This window comes from Panthera leo, chromosome A1 (assembly GCF_018350215.1).
Source record: "Panthera leo isolate Ple1 chromosome A1, P.leo_Ple1_pat1.1, whole genome shotgun sequence".
NCBI lineage: Eukaryota > Metazoa > Chordata > Mammalia > Carnivora > Felidae > Panthera > Panthera leo.
Window position 1 is genome coordinate 79,433,239 of NC_056679.1, and position 18,849 is coordinate 79,452,087.

At 54.2% G+C, this 18,849-nt stretch overlaps 1 protein-coding gene across 1 annotated transcript in view; it reads right to left on the minus strand.

Moving 5' to 3' along the window:
- COL4A1 (collagen type IV alpha 1 chain) overlaps positions 1-18,849 on the minus strand; it is a 153,917-nt gene that overhangs the window by 14,220 nt on the left and 120,848 nt on the right. Inside the window, exons 27-45 of the mRNA XM_042930212.1 lie at positions 16,950-17,042; positions 16,757-16,861; positions 14,328-14,425; positions 12,596-12,746; positions 12,269-12,382; positions 11,409-11,576; positions 11,234-11,323; positions 10,304-10,456; positions 10,064-10,162; positions 9,863-9,952; positions 8,718-8,857; positions 8,202-8,328; positions 8,031-8,111; positions 7,529-7,627; positions 6,187-6,237; positions 4,868-5,053; positions 4,164-4,297; positions 2,402-2,474; positions 1,459-1,530 (exon numbers count right to left, since the gene is read on the minus strand). Of these exons, the coding sequence (XP_042786146.1) occupies positions 1,459-1,530; positions 2,402-2,474; positions 4,164-4,297; positions 4,868-5,053; positions 6,187-6,237; positions 7,529-7,627; positions 8,031-8,111; positions 8,202-8,328; positions 8,718-8,857; positions 9,863-9,952; positions 10,064-10,162; positions 10,304-10,456; positions 11,234-11,323; positions 11,409-11,576; positions 12,269-12,382; positions 12,596-12,746; positions 14,328-14,425; positions 16,757-16,861; positions 16,950-17,042 (2,124 nt within the window). The remainder of the gene's footprint in view (positions 1-1,458; positions 1,531-2,401; positions 2,475-4,163; positions 4,298-4,867; positions 5,054-6,186; positions 6,238-7,528; positions 7,628-8,030; positions 8,112-8,201; positions 8,329-8,717; positions 8,858-9,862; positions 9,953-10,063; positions 10,163-10,303; positions 10,457-11,233; positions 11,324-11,408; positions 11,577-12,268; positions 12,383-12,595; positions 12,747-14,327; positions 14,426-16,756; positions 16,862-16,949; positions 17,043-18,849) is intronic.

Consider the following 18,849-nt stretch of genomic DNA (forward strand, 5'->3'; position numbering starts at 1 on the left):
AACCCAATCCAAACACGTTTCTCAGAAGTCATTCAGTATCAAAAACACATGTAATAGGTCTTCACGAGATGTACACGTACCTACGCCTTGCTACTGTTCAACATAAAGTCCTGAATCCTTGGGACTGACCGATGCTGGGGTCGTTACTACAAACTGGGAGCTGGGTCCCAGAGCCCCTGATAACCGCGGGCCAGCAGGTGGGGCTCCATGCCTCCCAGGGATCCCTCCCCGACCTGGAGAGCTACAGCATGTGCAATTAGGTCTCATCTTATGCTTCTCTGAAATCTGCCTTATGGACATTATAACCACAGTCTTCATCCCTCAGTGACGCAAAAACTTCATCCTTCTGCGCGACAGCTCCCGAAAGATGAGCGGCAGCGAAGGAGTGCGGAGGCTCTCAGTCAGCCCCGGCCTCGCTTTCTTCAGCCAGACATCACCAGTCCTGTCCTGCCTTCCACACACTGTCCCCATTTCTTTCACTCCCCCATCGTACTTTTTAAATTTTTTTTTTAACATTTATTCATCTTTGAGAGAGAGAGACAGAGCATGAGTGGGGGAGGGGCAGAGAGAGAGGGGGACACAGAATCCGAAGCAGGCTTCAGGCTCTGAGCTGTCAGTACAGAGCCTGATGCTGGGGCTCAAATTCACAGACTGTGAGATCATGACCTGAGCTGAAGTCGGACACACCCCTAACCTTTTTTTAATTTTTTTAATGTTTATTTTTGAGAGAGAGAGAGAGAGAGAGACAGAACGTGAGTGGGGGAGGGTCAGAGAGAGAGGGAGACCCAGAATCCGAAGCAGGCTCCAGGCTCTGAGCTGTCAGCACAGAGCCCGACACGGGGCTCGAACCCACGAACCATGAGATCATGACCTGAGCCGAAGTTGGACGCCCAACGGACTGAGCCACCCAGGTGCCCACCCATCGTACTTCTTAATGCACTCTGCTGGCTCAGTCTGTCTCTCGAAACATGATTTCAAAAATCATGGAACCCTAGAAACGTGGTCAGACCAGCAGAAACTGGAACTGGATGCCTGTCGTACTTAGACCATTTCCTCCCATCTCGGGAGGCGGTCTTGGGGGCCGGGAGTCGCCGCATGCGGGGGACAGACGGCGCAGAAGCCACAGAAGACTCTTTCTTGTACAAAACTCCTTGCTGCCCAGCCCCCTTTCACACAGGCCCCACCTTAACCTGAGGACACCAAGCAGAGCCTGTAGGACTGCGAGTCTTGAGTCTGTCGACCCTCCCCGGCTGGATTCACCAGCTTGACTTTTAAGACGCGTCGCTAATAAAATGCCGACTAGGGCAGCCTCACACAGCAGTCCTGACAAGCTACCAAAGAATTCTTAATCAGCTGCTTGCGAATGATACTCAAGCCGCTTCTCATGGGCAAAACCAAACCCTGATCCACGCGTTCACACCGTCGGCAAGGCCCCACCAGCCCAGCACGTGCTCTTACCTTTGCTTCCAGGGAAGCCCTGGTCACCCGGATCGCCCTTAGCTCCCTGCAGGCCGGGGAGGCCTTTCTGACCTGGAGGAGAGAAGAACATTGTCTCTGCACAGAACCCCCGAATCCCCAACGATACGCAAGCACGGGCGCATGCACGCACGTCCGCGTTCACGCATACACACACACGCAGGGAACATATTTCCAATCAACTGTCAGAGAAGAAAAGAACATTCCTTCCGGTCAGCTATGTAAACTTTTTAATGACACTCTCCCCTCTAGAATCTGGAAGTCACATTTTTCCCAACGTGCAAACGTTCCAAAACCATAAAATGACCACAAAAAGCAGACAGGCACATGATCCTGCTGGGGTCACAGTTTGGGTCACCCATGTCCCCAGACAGACCCCAAGACACCTGTAAGCTGGGAACTGGTTTTAGTCACCTGTCGTTCATACGTATCTGATTCGGCAGGAAAAGAGCAGTGCCTGGGAGCCGGGAGGCAACCAGTACATGCTGGCTTAATACGTTATAAACCATGATGTCTTTTGACATACAAATGATCTACTGATTCTCTGTTCTTAATTTTTTTGAGTTTATTTGAGAGCGAGAGACAGGGAGAGAGAGAATCTCAAGCAGGCTCCGCACTGTCAGCCCTGAGCCCAATGTGGGGTTCGATCCCACAAACTGTGAGATCACGACCTGAGCCGAGATCCAGAGTCGGACGCTTCACCGACTGAGCCCCCCAGGCGCCCCTGTAAACTGATTCTTAATAAGAAAATCAGAGCGTCTTTACACAGCCATTCATAGGATGATACAAATCAGGCTGCCACACAGACACGGCATTTTTAACTCGAAGAAAACCCGATCTTGCGTTGTGATCCAGCTGGCCTATCGGTGTGAAAGTGCCAGTGGACAGGTTCTGTCTTCAAGCAGCACCTCCTTTACTGTCTTACCTTGAAATCCTGGAACTCCCGGAGGTCCTATGTCACCCTTAGAGCCTGTGAGTCCTGGAGAGCCACCGATTCCCTAGACACACACACAGAGCGTCAGCTGGGAGTCGCTAGGACACCGTAAGTCTCTCAAGTAGCCTGGAAGCCGGGAGGCTGGGGCAGCCCCTCAGTGTTCCCCAAGAGGCTCTGTGAACAAATGGGGCCTGTGTGCAGCTGCAGTAGGAAGCTGGGAACTGGCACGTGTCGCTTCGCTCCCCTGTCCCCTGTCCCCATCTGTCTGAGTGGTGACTTCCCAGAGCAGGTGCAAGGCCCGCGACCTGCTGCCCCTCCCCCACAGCACAGGGCCGAGAACAGATCTGGGACTTCCTGAACACTGTCGTGGCAACATGTCAATCTTTCAACACCAAACTACCTTCTGGAAACTTTCCTCCAGACACTCAAGCGTAATGAAATTTCTTTAGAATTAGTTTAATATCTTATCTGAAAAGTGATTTTAAATGTGGAGAGAAAAAAACGAATACTAAGGAGGATTATTTTTAAGTTTACTTTTACTTGTTATGAGAGAGAGAGAGCATGCAAGCAGGGCAGGGGCAAAGACAGAGGGACAGAGAGAATCCCAAGGAGGCTTGCACTGTCAGTGGGGAGCCCGATGCAGGGCTCAAACTCATGAACTGTGAGATCATGACCTGAGCAGAAACCAAGAGTCAGACCCTTAACCAACTGAGCCACCCAGGCACCTCTACGTTTCTCTCTAATATAGCAACATTCATGTTTGGAAATGTATTCTCTCATTTTTCTGGCTATTTCAAAACAATTCCTTCTCTAGCTCCTTTCTCAACATATAGTAAGTTGTACTGTTTCTCACATGTATTTGTGTCTGTGCTTTACCTTGTTTAAAAAGGTGTCCTAACAAGGGGTGCCTGGATGGCTCAGTCGGTTGAGCGTCCGACTTTGGCCCAGGTCATGATCTCACCACCTGTGAGTTCATGCCCCATGTCAGGCTCTGTGCTGACAGCTCAGAGCCTGGAGCCTGCTTCAGATTCTGTGTCTCCCTCTCTCTCTGCCCCTTCCCCTCCCTCTCAAAAATAAAGATTTAAAAAAAAAAGTGTCCTAACGAAAACACACACAAATATAAGTATGTATACACACACGCACACACATACACACACGTCTATACATGTACATGGAAACAGACAGACAGCCACTGACGGCACCAGAACTAGGGAATGTATTTGTCACTGAGGCTTGCTTTCTTCATCAAGCGTGTAAACAGATTTTTTTAAATTTTTTGCTGTTTATTCAGTTTTGAGAGAGAGAGACAGAGCGTGAGCGGGGTAGAGGCAGAGAGAGAGGGAGACACAGAATCTGAAGCAGGCTCCAGGCTCCGAGCTGTCAGCACAGAGCCCGACGTGGGGCTCAAGCTCACGGACTGTGAGATCATGACCTGAGCTGAAGTCAGACGCTCAACCAACTGAGCCATCCAGGGGTCCCTAAACAGGATTTTTAACCCAGGCACTGAGCGGTGATCCTGTGTGACATTCCCCTTTCACAGTCCTTGTAAAACTGCACAAGAAAGAACGTGGGAACAGCAGCCTACTACAATGTCAGGAAAGACAGCTGATGACCAGCAAGGGGCAGGAGCCCTCTCCAGTCCTGGAGAGGATTTAGGACTGTGACACCCGTGGACAGGTGGACACACACACACACACACACACACCGTGCTGTGATCCTATTCACACACAAGACCGACAAACAGACAACTCACAGGCAGGCCCTGGAATCCTGGATCTCCCTTGGGTCCTGGAGCACCGGGAGCCCCCGGCCAGCCTGGGTTTCCTTTGTCACCTTTCAGTCCATCAAGCCCGGGGAGCCCCGGAGGCCCCATGGGTCCCGGAAGCCCTGACAGGAGACACAGAAGTGACAATCTGAGGTGAGAGGGTGATTTTATGGACAAATGTCTTGGGCTTGGCTGCCATCCCCGCTGCCCAGCTGTCCCCAACCAGGGGCAACAATAGTGGATCAGCCCGTGTGAGCACAGCAGAAACCCAGCAGGTCCTCAAAGGGACAACCTGCTCAATAGGCAGAAAATGTTGGTATGAATGCACTGGCCCGAGCGTCCAGTGCAGGGGTATTTTCTCACACGGTACAGGGCACGCCAGAATGCCACCATGTTCCAAGCCACCACGGGTGGCTCTCATGCTCCAGTCTTTTCCAATAATGTCTAGTCTACCTGTAATCACTTGTCACATCTACCGTGTTCTTTCACAGAAAGGACACAGGCCTCCAGCGGAGGCCAAAACACAAGGGTCCCCAAATAGCGTAAGCAGTTTCAAGTTACAGGAAATGCTGTGAACCACTAAGTAAAAAAGTTCAATTGAAGGTTTAAGTATTTAAATCTCGTTTACACTCGTGTGTGTGTTTGTGCCTTCTGGTTCAGTCCCGGCTCTCACCCCGGTGAGACACCCTTACCTGGCAGGCCAGGCTGACCCTGTGCGCCCCGGTCTCCTTTAGGTCCCTCCACAGCGTGGCCCGGAGCTCCGGGTAAGCCCGGCTGTCCTTGTGGCCCCGGGGGACCCATGAATCCTTGCTCTCCTTTGGATCCGGGAATTCCTGGACTCCCAGCTTGTCCCGGGAAACCCACATCACCCTTTGAACCTAGACAACAAAACCAGTTTGAGATGGTGGGGAAGCACAGGGGAGAAGAGAAAGCCTGTACGTCGAGGAGGAGGGAGCTGTGCGAGGGGCAGGGGAAAACCAGAGCCGGGTGCCCTTTCCCCTCTTTATTGAGTGACACACGGGACGCCGACCATGGCTGACCCGGGGAAGAGTAAGCTTAGAGTATGAGAGCCACCTGTCATTCTTCATACTTTGTAAGGAAGTGTTCTGCCGAAAAGCCATTGGAATACAGGCTGAGAGGGGTCTGTGAGCACCTGCACTGCTAAATTAAGGGCTTGCTCCATCGACAGGTGAATTAATACACGAGTAATATTATATCCACACCGTGGAACACTACTCAGCAAGAAACGGGAGGGAACTACTGGCATGAGCTCCAACACCCGCGAATCGCAAACTAATTGTGCTGGGCCAATAAAGTCAGACTTAGAATAAAACAGGATCCTACTGATAGAAAATTCTAGAAAATGCAACCTAATCTACAGTACCAGAAGACAGAGCAAAGGGTGGGGTTGAGGGATGATGGTGCTGGGGGGTGGGGTGGGAGGGCAGGACAGAAATGATTAGGCAATGCAGGAAACTCTAGGGTAATAGGCATGTTCACTATCTTGAGTGTGGTGATGTTTTCACAGATTATACATATATCAAACCGTATCAAAAACAGACATCAAATAGCACTCTATAAATGCGTGTAGCTTACGGTATGTCAATGACAGAAATGCGACGATATGCTATTTTTTGAAGTTTTCAAGGTAAGAACTCATAGGGAACAAAATTCCTCCATGTTTAGTTCCCAACATACCACCCAGACGTGACTAATAAAATACCAAACTTCCAGGATCGTTTCAAGGTTATTAAGAAACAATAAGAAAGGAGGGAAATAGAGTCGTGGCCAAAAATGGTCATCGGGCCTCTCTTGTGACGCTTCCTCTGCTTTTTCAAAAGTACAACGTCACCAGATGCTGGTCTGTCAGGGGCCAGGAGAAGGCGTGTGCCCCAGACCCAGCATCCTGTCACTGCCGCCCACTGCTTCCTCGCAACTGCCCGACCCACTCGGCCTGGGCCACGTGCATCAGCGGCGAGTGGAAAGGAAGTACGCATGTAGCGAATGTTACCTTTCTCTCCTTTGGCCCCTGGGAACCCTGGGAATGCTCTTCCAGGCAGGCCTGTAAGACAAGGGTAAGAAGTCACATCCACATGTCCTCAAACAGTTGGTCCTTGAGTACAGCACAAAACCTTGTCGACTCTGCAACACCACCACGTAGAAATCAGCTCCTTGCACTCCTGAGTAAAATCTCGTTTCTGCAGTTGTTCTAAGAAGTCCTGGGTGGGATGTGTATAATTTAGCACTTTTCTTAAGTACTTTTCAGCACACGACCACTACAGCATTTAGTAGAAATGCTCTGTACAAATAAGTGCTGATTTTCTACCACCATCTAGACACTAACAAATCGGCTGTTCCCAGATGACTGTCCAGCTAACAACGTTCTCAAGGGAGGCAGGAAGAGCTGGTGGTATTGGGGACTGGGGGGCAGCAAACACCGGAAAGGCCAGAAACGTGAGTAAGGGGCTTGCAGGAGGATGAACGTGGGGGGAAGGGAGGTATGGAGGCATTTTTATGAATTATTTTTTATGAGAAAATGAATGTTTGCAATAGAAACATAAGGAGTGCATAATGAAACAACGAACTTTTAGAAAGAGGCCAACCCTGGGGCACCTGGGTGGCTCAGTCAGTTAAGCGTCCAACTCTTGACTTCAGCTCAGGTCATGATCTCAGGGTTGGGAGTTCGAGCCCTGAGTCGGGCTCTGTGCTGACAGTGCAGAGCCTGCTTGGGATTCTCTCTCTCCCTCTCTCTCTTTCCCTCCCCTGCTCTCTCTTTCTCTCAAAATTAATTAATTAAAAAAAAAAGCAGGGGGCCAGCCCTGCCCGCAGCAGATGCCCCAGGGCTCCTCTCCAGCGACACCCCCACACCCACACTCCTGCCTTAGGCTCACCCGTCTCAGACCGCAGGTGTCATTCTTGCTACACACAAGCATTACCGTGTACGTGGTTCTCGTCGTCAGAACCTGCAGCCCCCCACAAGGGATGGGAGCAGATCGGAGGGCAAGAATTGGTCCCAGGACCCTTTCTCTAAAGGGGGAAAAGCCAGGCAGAGGAGGGACAGCCTGGACGTTCTGTGTGTGTCTCACTCGCCCCCGGGAGTCCAGGTGTTTTGGGTCAGGCCCGTCAGTACAGGACCTGCCCCTCTTCTTATCTAGGCCTCTCCCCTCGTCCACACGAGTGTATAAACAGCCATAAGGACACGTGGTGCAGATACCACTTTGTGCCCAGCCCCGGTCACTCAGCATGGACTGGAGATCTGAGTGATGCCGACCCTGGAGCGACGCCAACCCCTGAGCAATGCTGACCCCGGAGGAGCATTTATTTCGCTCTAAAGGGAGCAGGAGCCACCATACCTGGTTCCCCCTTCTCTCCCGCCGACCCTGGGATTCCGTCACTGCCAGGCTCCCCTTTCTGGCCAGCTGGGCCCACGGGGCCAGGCTTCCCAGGAAGACCTCAGAGAGAAGAGCCACATTAGTCAGGTCTGGACCCTGTCACGACAAGACGCTCATTCCCGACAGTTCCCCAGGGAGCCGTTACCCCGTGCATACCCGGCATCCTCGAGGAATGCACCTCAAACACAAACATGCTTCTAGAACCTACTGGAGCCGCAATGTAGCCAGTTCAGCAGCTCTGGTTCTGGCTCCTGACTGGGGGCCACATCTTATAAAGGCCCCATGAGCCCCCCTAGACTCTAGACTCGGTCTGTCCATCTGAAAAGTAGAGGGGTGTGCCAACCCGTGACACTCTGGGGTCCACGACTTGTCACCTTGAGGGAAATTCCCAGCTTCGGTGGCCCCCGCCTCATCCCCACAGGCCCCCGTGTGTCCTCTGTCTCCTGTGTCCTCAGGTCTCTACCTGCTTCTCCCTTGACACCGGGAATGCCAGCCGATCCTGGGAGGCCTCTGTCCCCTTTATCCCCAGGCAAGCCAGGGCTTCCTAGAGGAAGAAACAAGACAGCAGAATGCCATCAATTGGAGACTTTGTTGTCTTTGGACCCAAGCTCAGAAGGAGGCCCGGCTCACCTACCTGGATAGCCAACGCTCCCAGGGGATCCTTGGGGGCCAGGAGAGCCAGGGATCCCCGGGATCCCCACGCTTCCTTTCTCTCCCTTCTCTCCAGGACTTCCCGGAAATCCTGCAACCCCTTGATCTCCCTGTGGGCAGACATCGAGACCGTTAATTTCGTACCTGTCCCCGGGCACGTGTCTGTGGGCCCTTTCTGGATAACACTATACGGATTCCACATCCTGCTTTCTAGCGAAGAATTAAAGTCCACGTCTGAAAACCGAGGATAAGTGGGAAGCCCAGAACAAGAGCCAGTTCTGTTTCTTCTCTGCACATGTCTCCTCACCCTTCCCTTCCAGCCCTGGGCTGGCTGTCCCACCTCTCAACAGTCTCCAGATTCTTGCCAAGGCAGGGAAGGTGCACAGAGGGGGCCAGAGGGACAATGTGCAGTAAATCAGGGGAGACCATTCTGAATCACAGAGTGTGCGGAGACGCTCAGGTGGCCACAGGGGGCAGTGTCCACGCAGGACATGGTTACCTTGTCGCCAGGCCGGCCCGGAATCCCAATGCCAGGGAGGCCTGCCTGCCCTTTCTCGCCCTTTGCGCCTTTCTCCCCGGGTAAGCCAGGGACGCCCTGCGGGCCAGGGATCCCAGGCACGCCTTTTTCTCCGGGTGTTCCTGTAAACACACACAATTAACACCTGAGTGCGTGCTTGGCGGGTGCTAATATTAAACATGGAAAAGCGCCCTGACAGCCACCAAGAAGGAGGTGGAACGTGTGTGCCTGCATTTATCGATCCCTTAGTCCCGCAGGCAGACGCCGTCACCCGCACATTAGTGCCATGTTAGGAAGTGACTCTCCTGTCTCTTAAAGACCATCATTCTACAAAGACAGAGCAGACATACGGTAACTCCTTGGCATATTTACGTTGGCAGTAGTATGAAAAATGACTTTCGTGTTCCTTATTCTACAATCAATTCCCGTTATCCAGAAGGATCAGACGGGTCGTGCGGTGGGCCAAGGAAAGCAGATGCATACCTGGTTTCGTGAGGTATGCTGGCAGCCAAACCTGTTTACAAGCAGGTGTAGACAGCAAGCTAGATGTTTCTACATGTCAAATGGAGCGATACCATGCCTCATGCGTAGGGAGAGGGCCGGCTTCCTGCCTCGGCTCCCCTTTCCCTGTGGGTTCAGAGCGGTGCTAGCCCAGACCCACCCGAGGCCAGAGCTCTCCACCTCTCTCCAGCCCCGTCGCGGGAGTCGAGGCCAGGTCAGGATTGGGGCAGCAGAGCCCAGAGGACTCTTCTGGGCTGGTGCCAAAGGGCACTGGAGGCTGGCCTAGACGAGTGGGGAGCCAGACCGCACCAGGGAGATGGTGGCCAGGTGGCCAGTCACTTGGAGGTGATCGAAAGGTGATGGTAGACAGCCCATGTTTTATTTGATTGAACTGTGATTTATTATTTTTTTTTTTTTTTAGTAATGGTCACAGTGTCAGCCAAGTGCCATTGATCCCGAGGCAGGGGACCATACAGGACTGAAGATGTGCACTTGGGTAAAAAGTGCACATGCCTGGACTATGCCCTCGGGGCGACGCATGTCATCCTGCAGACCTGTCCCCGCCAGCGCGGGGACGGGACATTCTGTTCTATAGAAAGAAGACCCCTTTTGTGAATCCAATGTACCTGGCAGGCCCATTCCACCAACCGATCCTTTGGGTCCAGGGAGCCCTGGAGCCCCCGGGGTCCCGCCAATGCCGGGGTCACCTTTAGGTCCTAGGAGAACAGAGGGAAAAGTCCAACAGGTTAATGCCTATGAAAAGTGCTGGGTGACATTCCCTTAGCGTGAGCTCCTGGCGCATACTAGGCTTGAACTTCACTCCGTACCTGGCTGCCCGGGATGCCCTGCCTGGCCATCCTTTCCCGGCATTCCCGGGGTTCCAGGGTCTCCCCGGGATCCTTTATCACCAGTTGGTCCAATTTGTCCTGCAGGTCACAGAAAAGAATCATGATGACCACATCCGCCTAAAAGACAACCTTGCAGAAACACAGGCTGGTCTGACGTTGCTGGTGCACCACTGAAGAGCTGGTCAGACAGGTGGACGTGCCTTCGCTTCGTCCGCTCACCTTTTTCTCCTTGGTCTCCCTTCTGACCCTTCATGCTGCCCATGTCCACCTTATCCATGGACCCAGGCTTGCCAGGGAGACCCACATCTCCTTTGTCACCCTTGAAGCCGGGGTCTCCCCTGGGCCCCGAGGAGCCCGGGAAGCCGTGGTCCCCTGCAAAGGGAAGAGAAGGCGCCTGGTGAGATGCAGCGGTGACAAGGCCTGGCCCTCCTTCTGGCGGGCAGAGCCGCCGATGAAGAAGGAAGGCAGCATCGCCAGGCAAGCGTCTGAGCTACTGGAAGGATCTGGGCCCTGAGTAAATGAACAGTAAAGCCCAGTTTTAAGAATTCATTATTTGCGAATAACTCAAACATGCATGTGACTCTGCTTATTATTAGTTTAAATGATTCACATCTCCCCTCTTTCCTAAGAAGCTTTATCTCACCTGTTCACAGTGCCTCTCAATTCTATACAAAATAAGAAAATGGGGAGTTTTCTTGTTCTACTAAACAAAAGACTCTTTTTATGTCTCACAAAGTCCATTTCTTTAGAAACATATTTTGGGGCCAATTTCAAATAACCAGATAAGAAATAAAAATTAAGGCCTGTATATTTGCCCCTGTTGCTAACGTGATTCTAAGGACTCCGTGCCAGTGACCTTGCATGATGGGAGATCCCACTGGCTCTAAAAAGAGCAAACACCTCAACTGTGCAGGTGAAGGAGCATCTGGAAACCGGTCTTCTCTCTGGTTGGGTCAGAGCACAGCCCCTGCCCCCACAGGCACGGGCACCGTGAGCTCCTACTGGAAGAGGGGTCTCCCCGACCCTTGCTTCACCTTCTTCTTTCCTCTGCCTCTTGGTACGAAATAGCACCTTCAACCCTTCCAGAGTTCCCAACAGACACAGAGACACAGACACAAGACGGGCTCTTCTGGAGTGACCAGCCCCTACCTTTTTCTCCGGGCAATCCTGGCACTCCTGCCGGGCCTGGCGAGCCGGGCTGCCCCGGGGTCCCCATGACACCCATCTCTCCCTTGGGACCTGCGGCAGACGAGGGGCTGTGAATGCAGACTGCAGACGCAGGGAGTCGGGGACAGATAGGGGCTGGCGTTTACAAGCCGCTTACCTGGAATGCCGGGAAGGCCAGGCGTGCCCTGCTGTCCGGGAAGACCGGGGAGCCCAGACTGCCCTGTCAGGCCGGGCAGCCCTGGGGACCCTTTGTCTCCTTTCGGGCCCGGCATGTCAAGGCCTGGAAATCCGGGGAAGCCCTTCTCTCCCTTCAGTCCAGGAGGGCCTACAGCAGGTGGAGAGCAGGAGCGGTGAGCAGGGGGCTCCGCGGTGCGCCCTTCTGTGTCCCACCATCCCTTTCTGCAGGCGGCACGTGAGTGTGCAGTCCACCCTAGGGGGCTGGGAAACTCCCACTGTCTCGGGGAGCCGTGTCGGGAGCCAAGGGGGAGCCACGGGGGAGCCACACGAGCACTGTCCCAGACCGAGCCCTCCCTCCTGCCAAGCCCCCTCCCCCTCCCCGGGCCCTCCCCAGTGTCCACACCCAAGACTAGCTGCTTTTCAGCTGTGTTCCCGGCTACACTCGTGGGCCCCTAGCACCTTCTCCCTTCTGGGACTAGTTACTGAAGACCAGGGCGGCTCCAGGACCAGTTAGTATACGTTACCCACAACTACCAACCCCCCACGGAAAGGTAAGGTGGAGACACCAGTCGTTCTGAATTAAAGGAAAATGTCACTGAATACACATGAAGTGGGGCTGGGCGGGGTGGGGGGGGTGCTCTCTGGCACGTAAACCAAGCTCAGGGAGAGGAAAAGAAAGATACCCACAAACTCTGGTTAAGGGGGCAATCAGACCAGTCTCCCCAAAACAGAATCCCCCTCCCCCCTTTATTCACTAGGGGGCTCTAATCCCCACTTCACTCAGGCTCTGGAGCTGGCCCCTTCCCCTTGGGGAGCGGGATGTGGGGAAGGGATAATCACCTAAGGACCCTGGTGGTCCCTGTCCTCCAGGGGGGCCCATCGCTCCAGGTGGGCCTATCCCGGGAACTCCAGGGGCTCCCTTGGGACCTTGTAATCCAGGTGGTCCTGGGTCACCTGGATGGGAAGAAATTGTAAATGAATGGCACACATACCATACGACCCACCCCCACAATCAGCCACAACAACACAGAACCGTAAGCTCTAACCATCTGCGATTTTCATCATTCTTTCAACAAATGCAGAGAACCTAACAGGTGCCCCGTGGACACCAAACCAACAGGCCCAGCCTCCATCCACCACAGTCCACTTTTGTCTGGAAGAAGTTACCTCTGATTCCCTGGAGGCCTGGGGGGCCGATAACACCATGCTCTCCCGGAACGCCCGGTCCCCCGATGTTTCCCTTCTCCCCAGGTGTGCCAGGGATGCCGGGAAGACCGGGCAACCCTTTGAGTCCAGGCAGACCGATGCCAGGCTCTCCCTGGAAATTCCCGAAACACAGAGAAGCCGGTTCAGCAGGAGAGGCCGGGATTCCATCCGGCCAACGGCGTAAGTGCAGAAGCTGTCCAACCTCAAGCCTACGAAGCCTTCACGCACCCATCCCCCTTCCGATTTCAATACAAATCAGAGGTGGTTCGTTTTTATTACTGTTATTTTATGAAGGAAGAAAATCAAGGCTCCCCACGGCTGAATGCCTTCCAGGTCACAGAGGGAGGATTCCCACCCGAGTCCCCGGCCCTCCGCTCGCTTTGTGTCTGTGAGGAGTGGAGACCAAGTGATGGACAAAATGCCCAATGTGCTTTGTGAGCGGCTAATAGACAGCTTCCTACGAGGTGGCAACGTTCCAGGATGGGACCAGGACACCATTTATTGAGATTTTTGTCTCAGTGAAGGCTTTCACCTCAAATTAAACATGGAAAGGATGTCATGAATCTAAGGGCTTTGATAAATGCAGATGATTGACGACGAAGGAAGTACTCTGAAGGCCCGAGGAACACTACGTCACCGGGCCCCCCTGTTGTCCACCGTGGCCACAACCTTCAGAGGAAGTGGCCACTGGAGGTTCTTCCGCGCGTCCCAGCAGCAAATTCACAAAACAGAAGGAAGTGAATCCAAGGGACTTTTGAAAAAGCACAATACTTTAAATCATGAGCCAAATCCTTATCCCAATTCCATTTGCATTTACTAACTCATGAGCCTCACGTGTGCGAAGCGATCCGCATGGCACCACCACGGACTAGTGTTTCACGAGTGCATCTAGTGCAGTTTATGAGGGGAAGCCGCGTCAGCCACACAGATGGAATGGGACACCGTGAGATCAGGTGTGTTTGAAGAGAGCGCTCCCCTGGGGTCACTGAGACACAGCTGCCTCCGTTGCCCGGTCCCCCACGGCCCCTGCCTGCCTGTGCACCCCTACCCAATCCCCACGGCCTCTGCCCACCCTCCTAACAGAAAAGGAACAGGCAAGGCCAGCTCTTTTGTTGGCAAGGTGAAATTGGTCAGCTATACTCAATGAGCAGAATTTCAAGTATCAGCAAGTCGCAGAGGGATGTCTGAGGCCAGGAGAGTCCTTAAGTCCCTCGAGCCCAGGGGTCCCCAACCGGGGCCGTGTTTCCCCCGGTGACATCTGATAATGTTCAGAGAGACAGTTCTGGTTGTCACAACTGGGGGCGGATGTGGGGTGCTCCTTCAGTATCTGTGGGCAGTGGCCAAGGGGGAGGTGGCTAAAGAGCCCACGATGTCCAGGGCAGCCCCCGCCATGAAGAATTACTGGATCAGAATATCAGTAAAGCTAGACCCTCCCGGGTTGCCATCACGCCTTTCAGGACAGTGGCCTTCATGCGGCTTTGTCCTGTCGCTCACAATAAGACCCGCACTGTACGCTGAGATACAGTTCACACTCAGGCAAGAGCACACTCACAGAGCCGAAACATACGGTTCTCCCCCAAACATCAACCGCCACACACAGTGTGCTTATTTTCTACTCTGCGCGCCACATTTTATGTGTCTGATGAACAGCAAGGACGGGGAAAGAACAATCCGGGGAACGCTCAGTACCCACCTTTTGGCCGGGCACACCCGGGTTGCCAGGCAAGCCGTTAAATCCTGGGCGGCCTGGGCTCCCGGGAGGTCCCACGTCTCCAGGCAGGCCATCGACACCTGTTTTGAAGAGTCAACACTCACTACTGTCATAATGCTGGTCCCCACTTGCTTCACTGCCCTGACACTCGCTCAGACGCCCCTGAACTGGCTGGACTGGCCAACGAGAAGCCCTTCCGAGGTGCTTCTAAGAGGAGCCTGAGGCCACCCCAGCCACGGGGTGGGGCACCAGCCTGCACCAGCCAGAGCGGCTTGGGAGCCATGGACCGCAGACCCGTGCCTGCCGCCTCTCCCCCACCCTCCCCTCCTCCTTTCCTCGATAACCTCGGTTTCTCTGCCTGCCCCACCCCCCCAAGGGCACAAGCAGCCTAGGGTGGCATCTGGCTCCGCTGTCCCCAGCGCAGCCAAGGTGGGGGCCGCCTTGCGGGAGAGGCCCACCCACACCTCCCAGAGCAGACGCGCGTTTCCGCGGGACTTCTGATTCCGGGACACGGTCCAGTTTGAACAGCCCCGCTGAGACCACTGCTTCTCAAGCCACTGGAGGCCACACCACCGGAGGCGCGTGGGGCATCAGAGGCTGTCTGGGTCCCAACCCTAGAGGGTCTGGTGGGCTAAGGGCTACACCAGGGCTCTACTGTGCACAAAGTCTATCCCGCGGGATGCGGAGGGTCCTGACGCTCGGGGATTTGTAAGTGTGCGGAAGCAGGTGCTGTGGGGCGGCTGTAACCGGGGAGCTGGACACACGATGCACCTAACTGCCCACCGGCATCCGCATCTCCAAACCACTTCGTGCGAGTGGGCAGAGAGCCTCCGATTGGGAGACCTTACCGCTAAATTCTGCCTGTCACGATGGTGAGATGGGGCTCACTGGGAACAAGGGTTCATGGACAGGTGGAAGGTCGAGCCACTGTCCCTGTGACCTTGAGGGTGGCTGAGAGCCTCTGGCCTTCAAGCCTGACACAGGTCGCTGTGTGTGTGTGCGTGTGTGTGTGCATGCGTGTGCAAATGTGAGTACGTGTGCGTGCATGTATACGTGTGCGCACGTGTGCGTGCGAGTGTGTGTATACGTGTGGGTGTGCATGTATGTGCACATGTGAGTGTGTGTGTGTATACGTGTGCACATGCATGTGTGCATGTTTGTGTGTGTGTATATGTGTGGGCACGTGTGCGTGTGTGCGTGCATGCACATGCGAGTGTGTGTATACGTGTGGGTGGGTGTGCATGTGCACATGTGAGTGTGCATTGTGTGTATACATGTGGGCACGTGTGCGCATGCATATGTGTGTACATGCACATGAGAGAGTGTGTGTTCATGTGTGTGCACATGTGAGTGTGTATGTGTGCACATGTATGTGTACATGTTTGTGTGCATGTGTATATATGTGGGCACGTGTGCGTGTGTGCGTGCATGCACATGCGAGTGTGTGTGTATACGTGTGGGTGTATGTGCATGTGCGTGTGTACGTGTGGGCATGTGCGCATGCATGTGTGTACATGCACATGAGAGAGTGTGTGTTCGTGTGTGCACGAGTGTGTGCATGCGTGTATACATGTGGGCACGCGTGTGCATGTATGTGTGTGCACATGTGCATGTGTGTGCGTGTGTGACACAGCTGCCAGACGAGTGTGAAGGCCTGTAACCCTGACAGCGGGTGTGATGCACGCAGAGCCTCTGGACAAGAAGCTGGGGGCCTGGAGAGCTCTTTCCATGAGGTTCTGCACACATGGCCAGTAAAACAGGGGACAGGATGCCAGCCTAAATGGGAAAGAGGTGCCCCTCGCTGCTCACAGCGCCTGCTCGGTCCGCACCAAGGTGTATGATGGCAGGTGCCCCCACCAGGGCCTGCCTGCAGGGTTGACACACCCAGGACCTTGTCCTTCTCACTGCCTCACAGATTTCAGAAAGAAATGCTGCTTCTGAAATGCCAGCCTCGTGGGGATCCAGGCTCCGTGCTGTGGGGGCCTCCTCCCATTCCCCAGCACCCTTCCTGGAGACCCAAACCCAGCCCGGCACAGTGCCGTTGCTCTGTGTACCTCTTGCACTGATGAGGAGAGCGCCCCCAACACCCCAAAGAGCTTCTGTCAGCTCCCCGGGCATCGGCTGGGCCCCTAAGGTCCCAGCCCCTCCTGACCAACACCTGTGGCGTGGAAGCACCACGTCACCCAGCTCCCTGGTGGGTGGATTCACCGCCCTCCAGACTTTGGCAATCTTCCCTTAATGGCACGTCGCTACTTCAAGTAGAGTGTTTGTATCCCTCGCCTCCTTCTCTCCTAAAATTTACGTGCAAACCAACGGAAAGACCACAGCCCTCGGTGCCGACAGCTGGGCCTGTGTGGGCCATGAGTAGAGCTATGGGCCCACTCCGGGTGGGGCTTGTCCTCCGGGTTTACCTTTGGGGCCAGGAGGCCCTGGAAATCCGATTCCGGGCTGGCCAATGGCACCCTTCTCTCCCGGGAGGCCTGGCCTTCCCGGCGTCCCAGGAAAACCTCGGTCACCTGTTGTGAGCAAAACCAACCATCAGGGTGAGAAAAACGTGTCAATGTCCCAACTGTATCTCCAGACAAACTAGGACACTAAATGTACCTTGGGGTCCTTGGAAACCCGGGGACCCCGGAAGTCCTTGTGCTCCGGGGGGACCAGGTAGGGGCACAACTTGTCCAGCTTCACCCTTGGGACCTGAGGAAAGAGCACAGACACTGAGTGAGAGCCACCGTCCTGTCTTGAGTGAGGACTCTGGGTGACAGCCTGCATCCCGTCCCAAGCAAGGACAGCGAGAGCCCGCATCCTGTACTGAGGGAGGACACAGTGACAGCCTGCATCCCGTCCTGAACAAGGACAGCGAGAGCCCGCATCCCGTTCTGAGCGAGGACAGTGACAGCCTACATCCCGTCCTGAACAAGGACAGCGAGAGCCCGCATCCCGTTCTGAGAGAGGACAGTGACAGCCTACATCCCGTCCTGAGCAAGGACAGCGAGAGCCCGCATCCTGTCCTGAGCAGTTTGTACGTATAGAGAAGCCCCATGTGGATCCCTCCACTTCCTCTCTCTACTTATCTAGAATCTTTCACAGTGAGCTCTTCCTGTTTTCCCCAAAATTTACATCCAGAAGAATCTAGATACCTGACACATGAATTCTCTAAGAGTCCAAAGTAAGGGTCACAAAACTAGGAAACGAGGTGAGATGACCATGGGTAATTTGTTAATTAGCCTGACTCAAAGCCAAAACACTTCACTGTTCAATTTATCAGACAAAACCAATTCTAAGCTGCTTTGAAGCCGACCTCAGTTCTGCTCGTCTAGTGGTAAATGACCTCCAGGACATGCTAACTGGGCGATCCGGCATGATCTGGAACACTGCAGCCAGGCAGCTGTGAGCTGTGTGAGTGGTACAGGCACTGGTGCCTCAGAGATCCACTGGGGGTCAGGGCTCAGCTGCTCGGAAAGCACCACGGGGTCACCTCCAAGGACACCGCGTGGACTCCTCACACGCCCTATCGGAATTTAAGACATACAGGGCCTCCCAGGCTCAGCCACCACATTCTTTAGCTAAAGGCTCTGGGAAATGCCAGCCGACTGACTCCAACACATATCTGCCATCAGTCCCACCCTGGGAATAAGCCTTTAATGTCACCAGAGTAAACAGGGCTCTGGCAGATCAAAGAAGTCTGGGTTTCAACCCCAAAGCTGACCGGGTCTGGATGGAACCCTGCAGAATGTGGACAGCTGACCAACAGCACCATCAACACCTCCTTCAGGAATCTTCCTTCCCTCACTGCCGGGACGCGTCTGTGGCTGCCCCAGATGGTTTTTCTGATGCTAGTTTCTGGCCACGAAGAGTCTGATTCCCTTTTACAACTGTGCAAGTTTCCAGACCCCGCAAGCTCAAAGAGCACTTGAGATGCTGACCGCGGAGTCAGGGGCTATGGCTATGGGGAAACGGATCAGACGTCCCTTTACCAGGATTGGGGGGTCTTCCCAGGTCAAAATCTCTCTGCCCCCAAAGGAGTCACAAAAGAAACATTTCTGGGATGCTTGCTACACAAAGAACAACCATCAAGGGAACCGTAGCCCGCTGCTAGGTACCCCACCACCAGACAAGAATGACGGTAAGATACACGTTAGGCCACTTGCACTTCCAGCAAAGACAGGCTGACGTTTCCATGCTGGAGACCTTGCGCATCTTAACGCTATGACTTCAGGAAGTAATAGCTCCTGATGGGATAGGAACTGAGAGAACTTGGGCCGGATACATGGCTTGTGACAGAATCGGCAGATTGGTGAGCACGAGGGCCACACGGTCATCCACCCAAGTCAGTGGCTTCACTTTGTGTGTCTCAGCTGCCTACAGTCAACCGGGGCCCCGGGACCAGATGACGCAGCACAGAAGGTCTGCGCACACGCCTGCATCACTCACCCCTCGCCACAGGCATTTTGTCCTGTCCCATCGTCACAAGATGAGGGGTTGAGTACAGGACAAGGAGGGA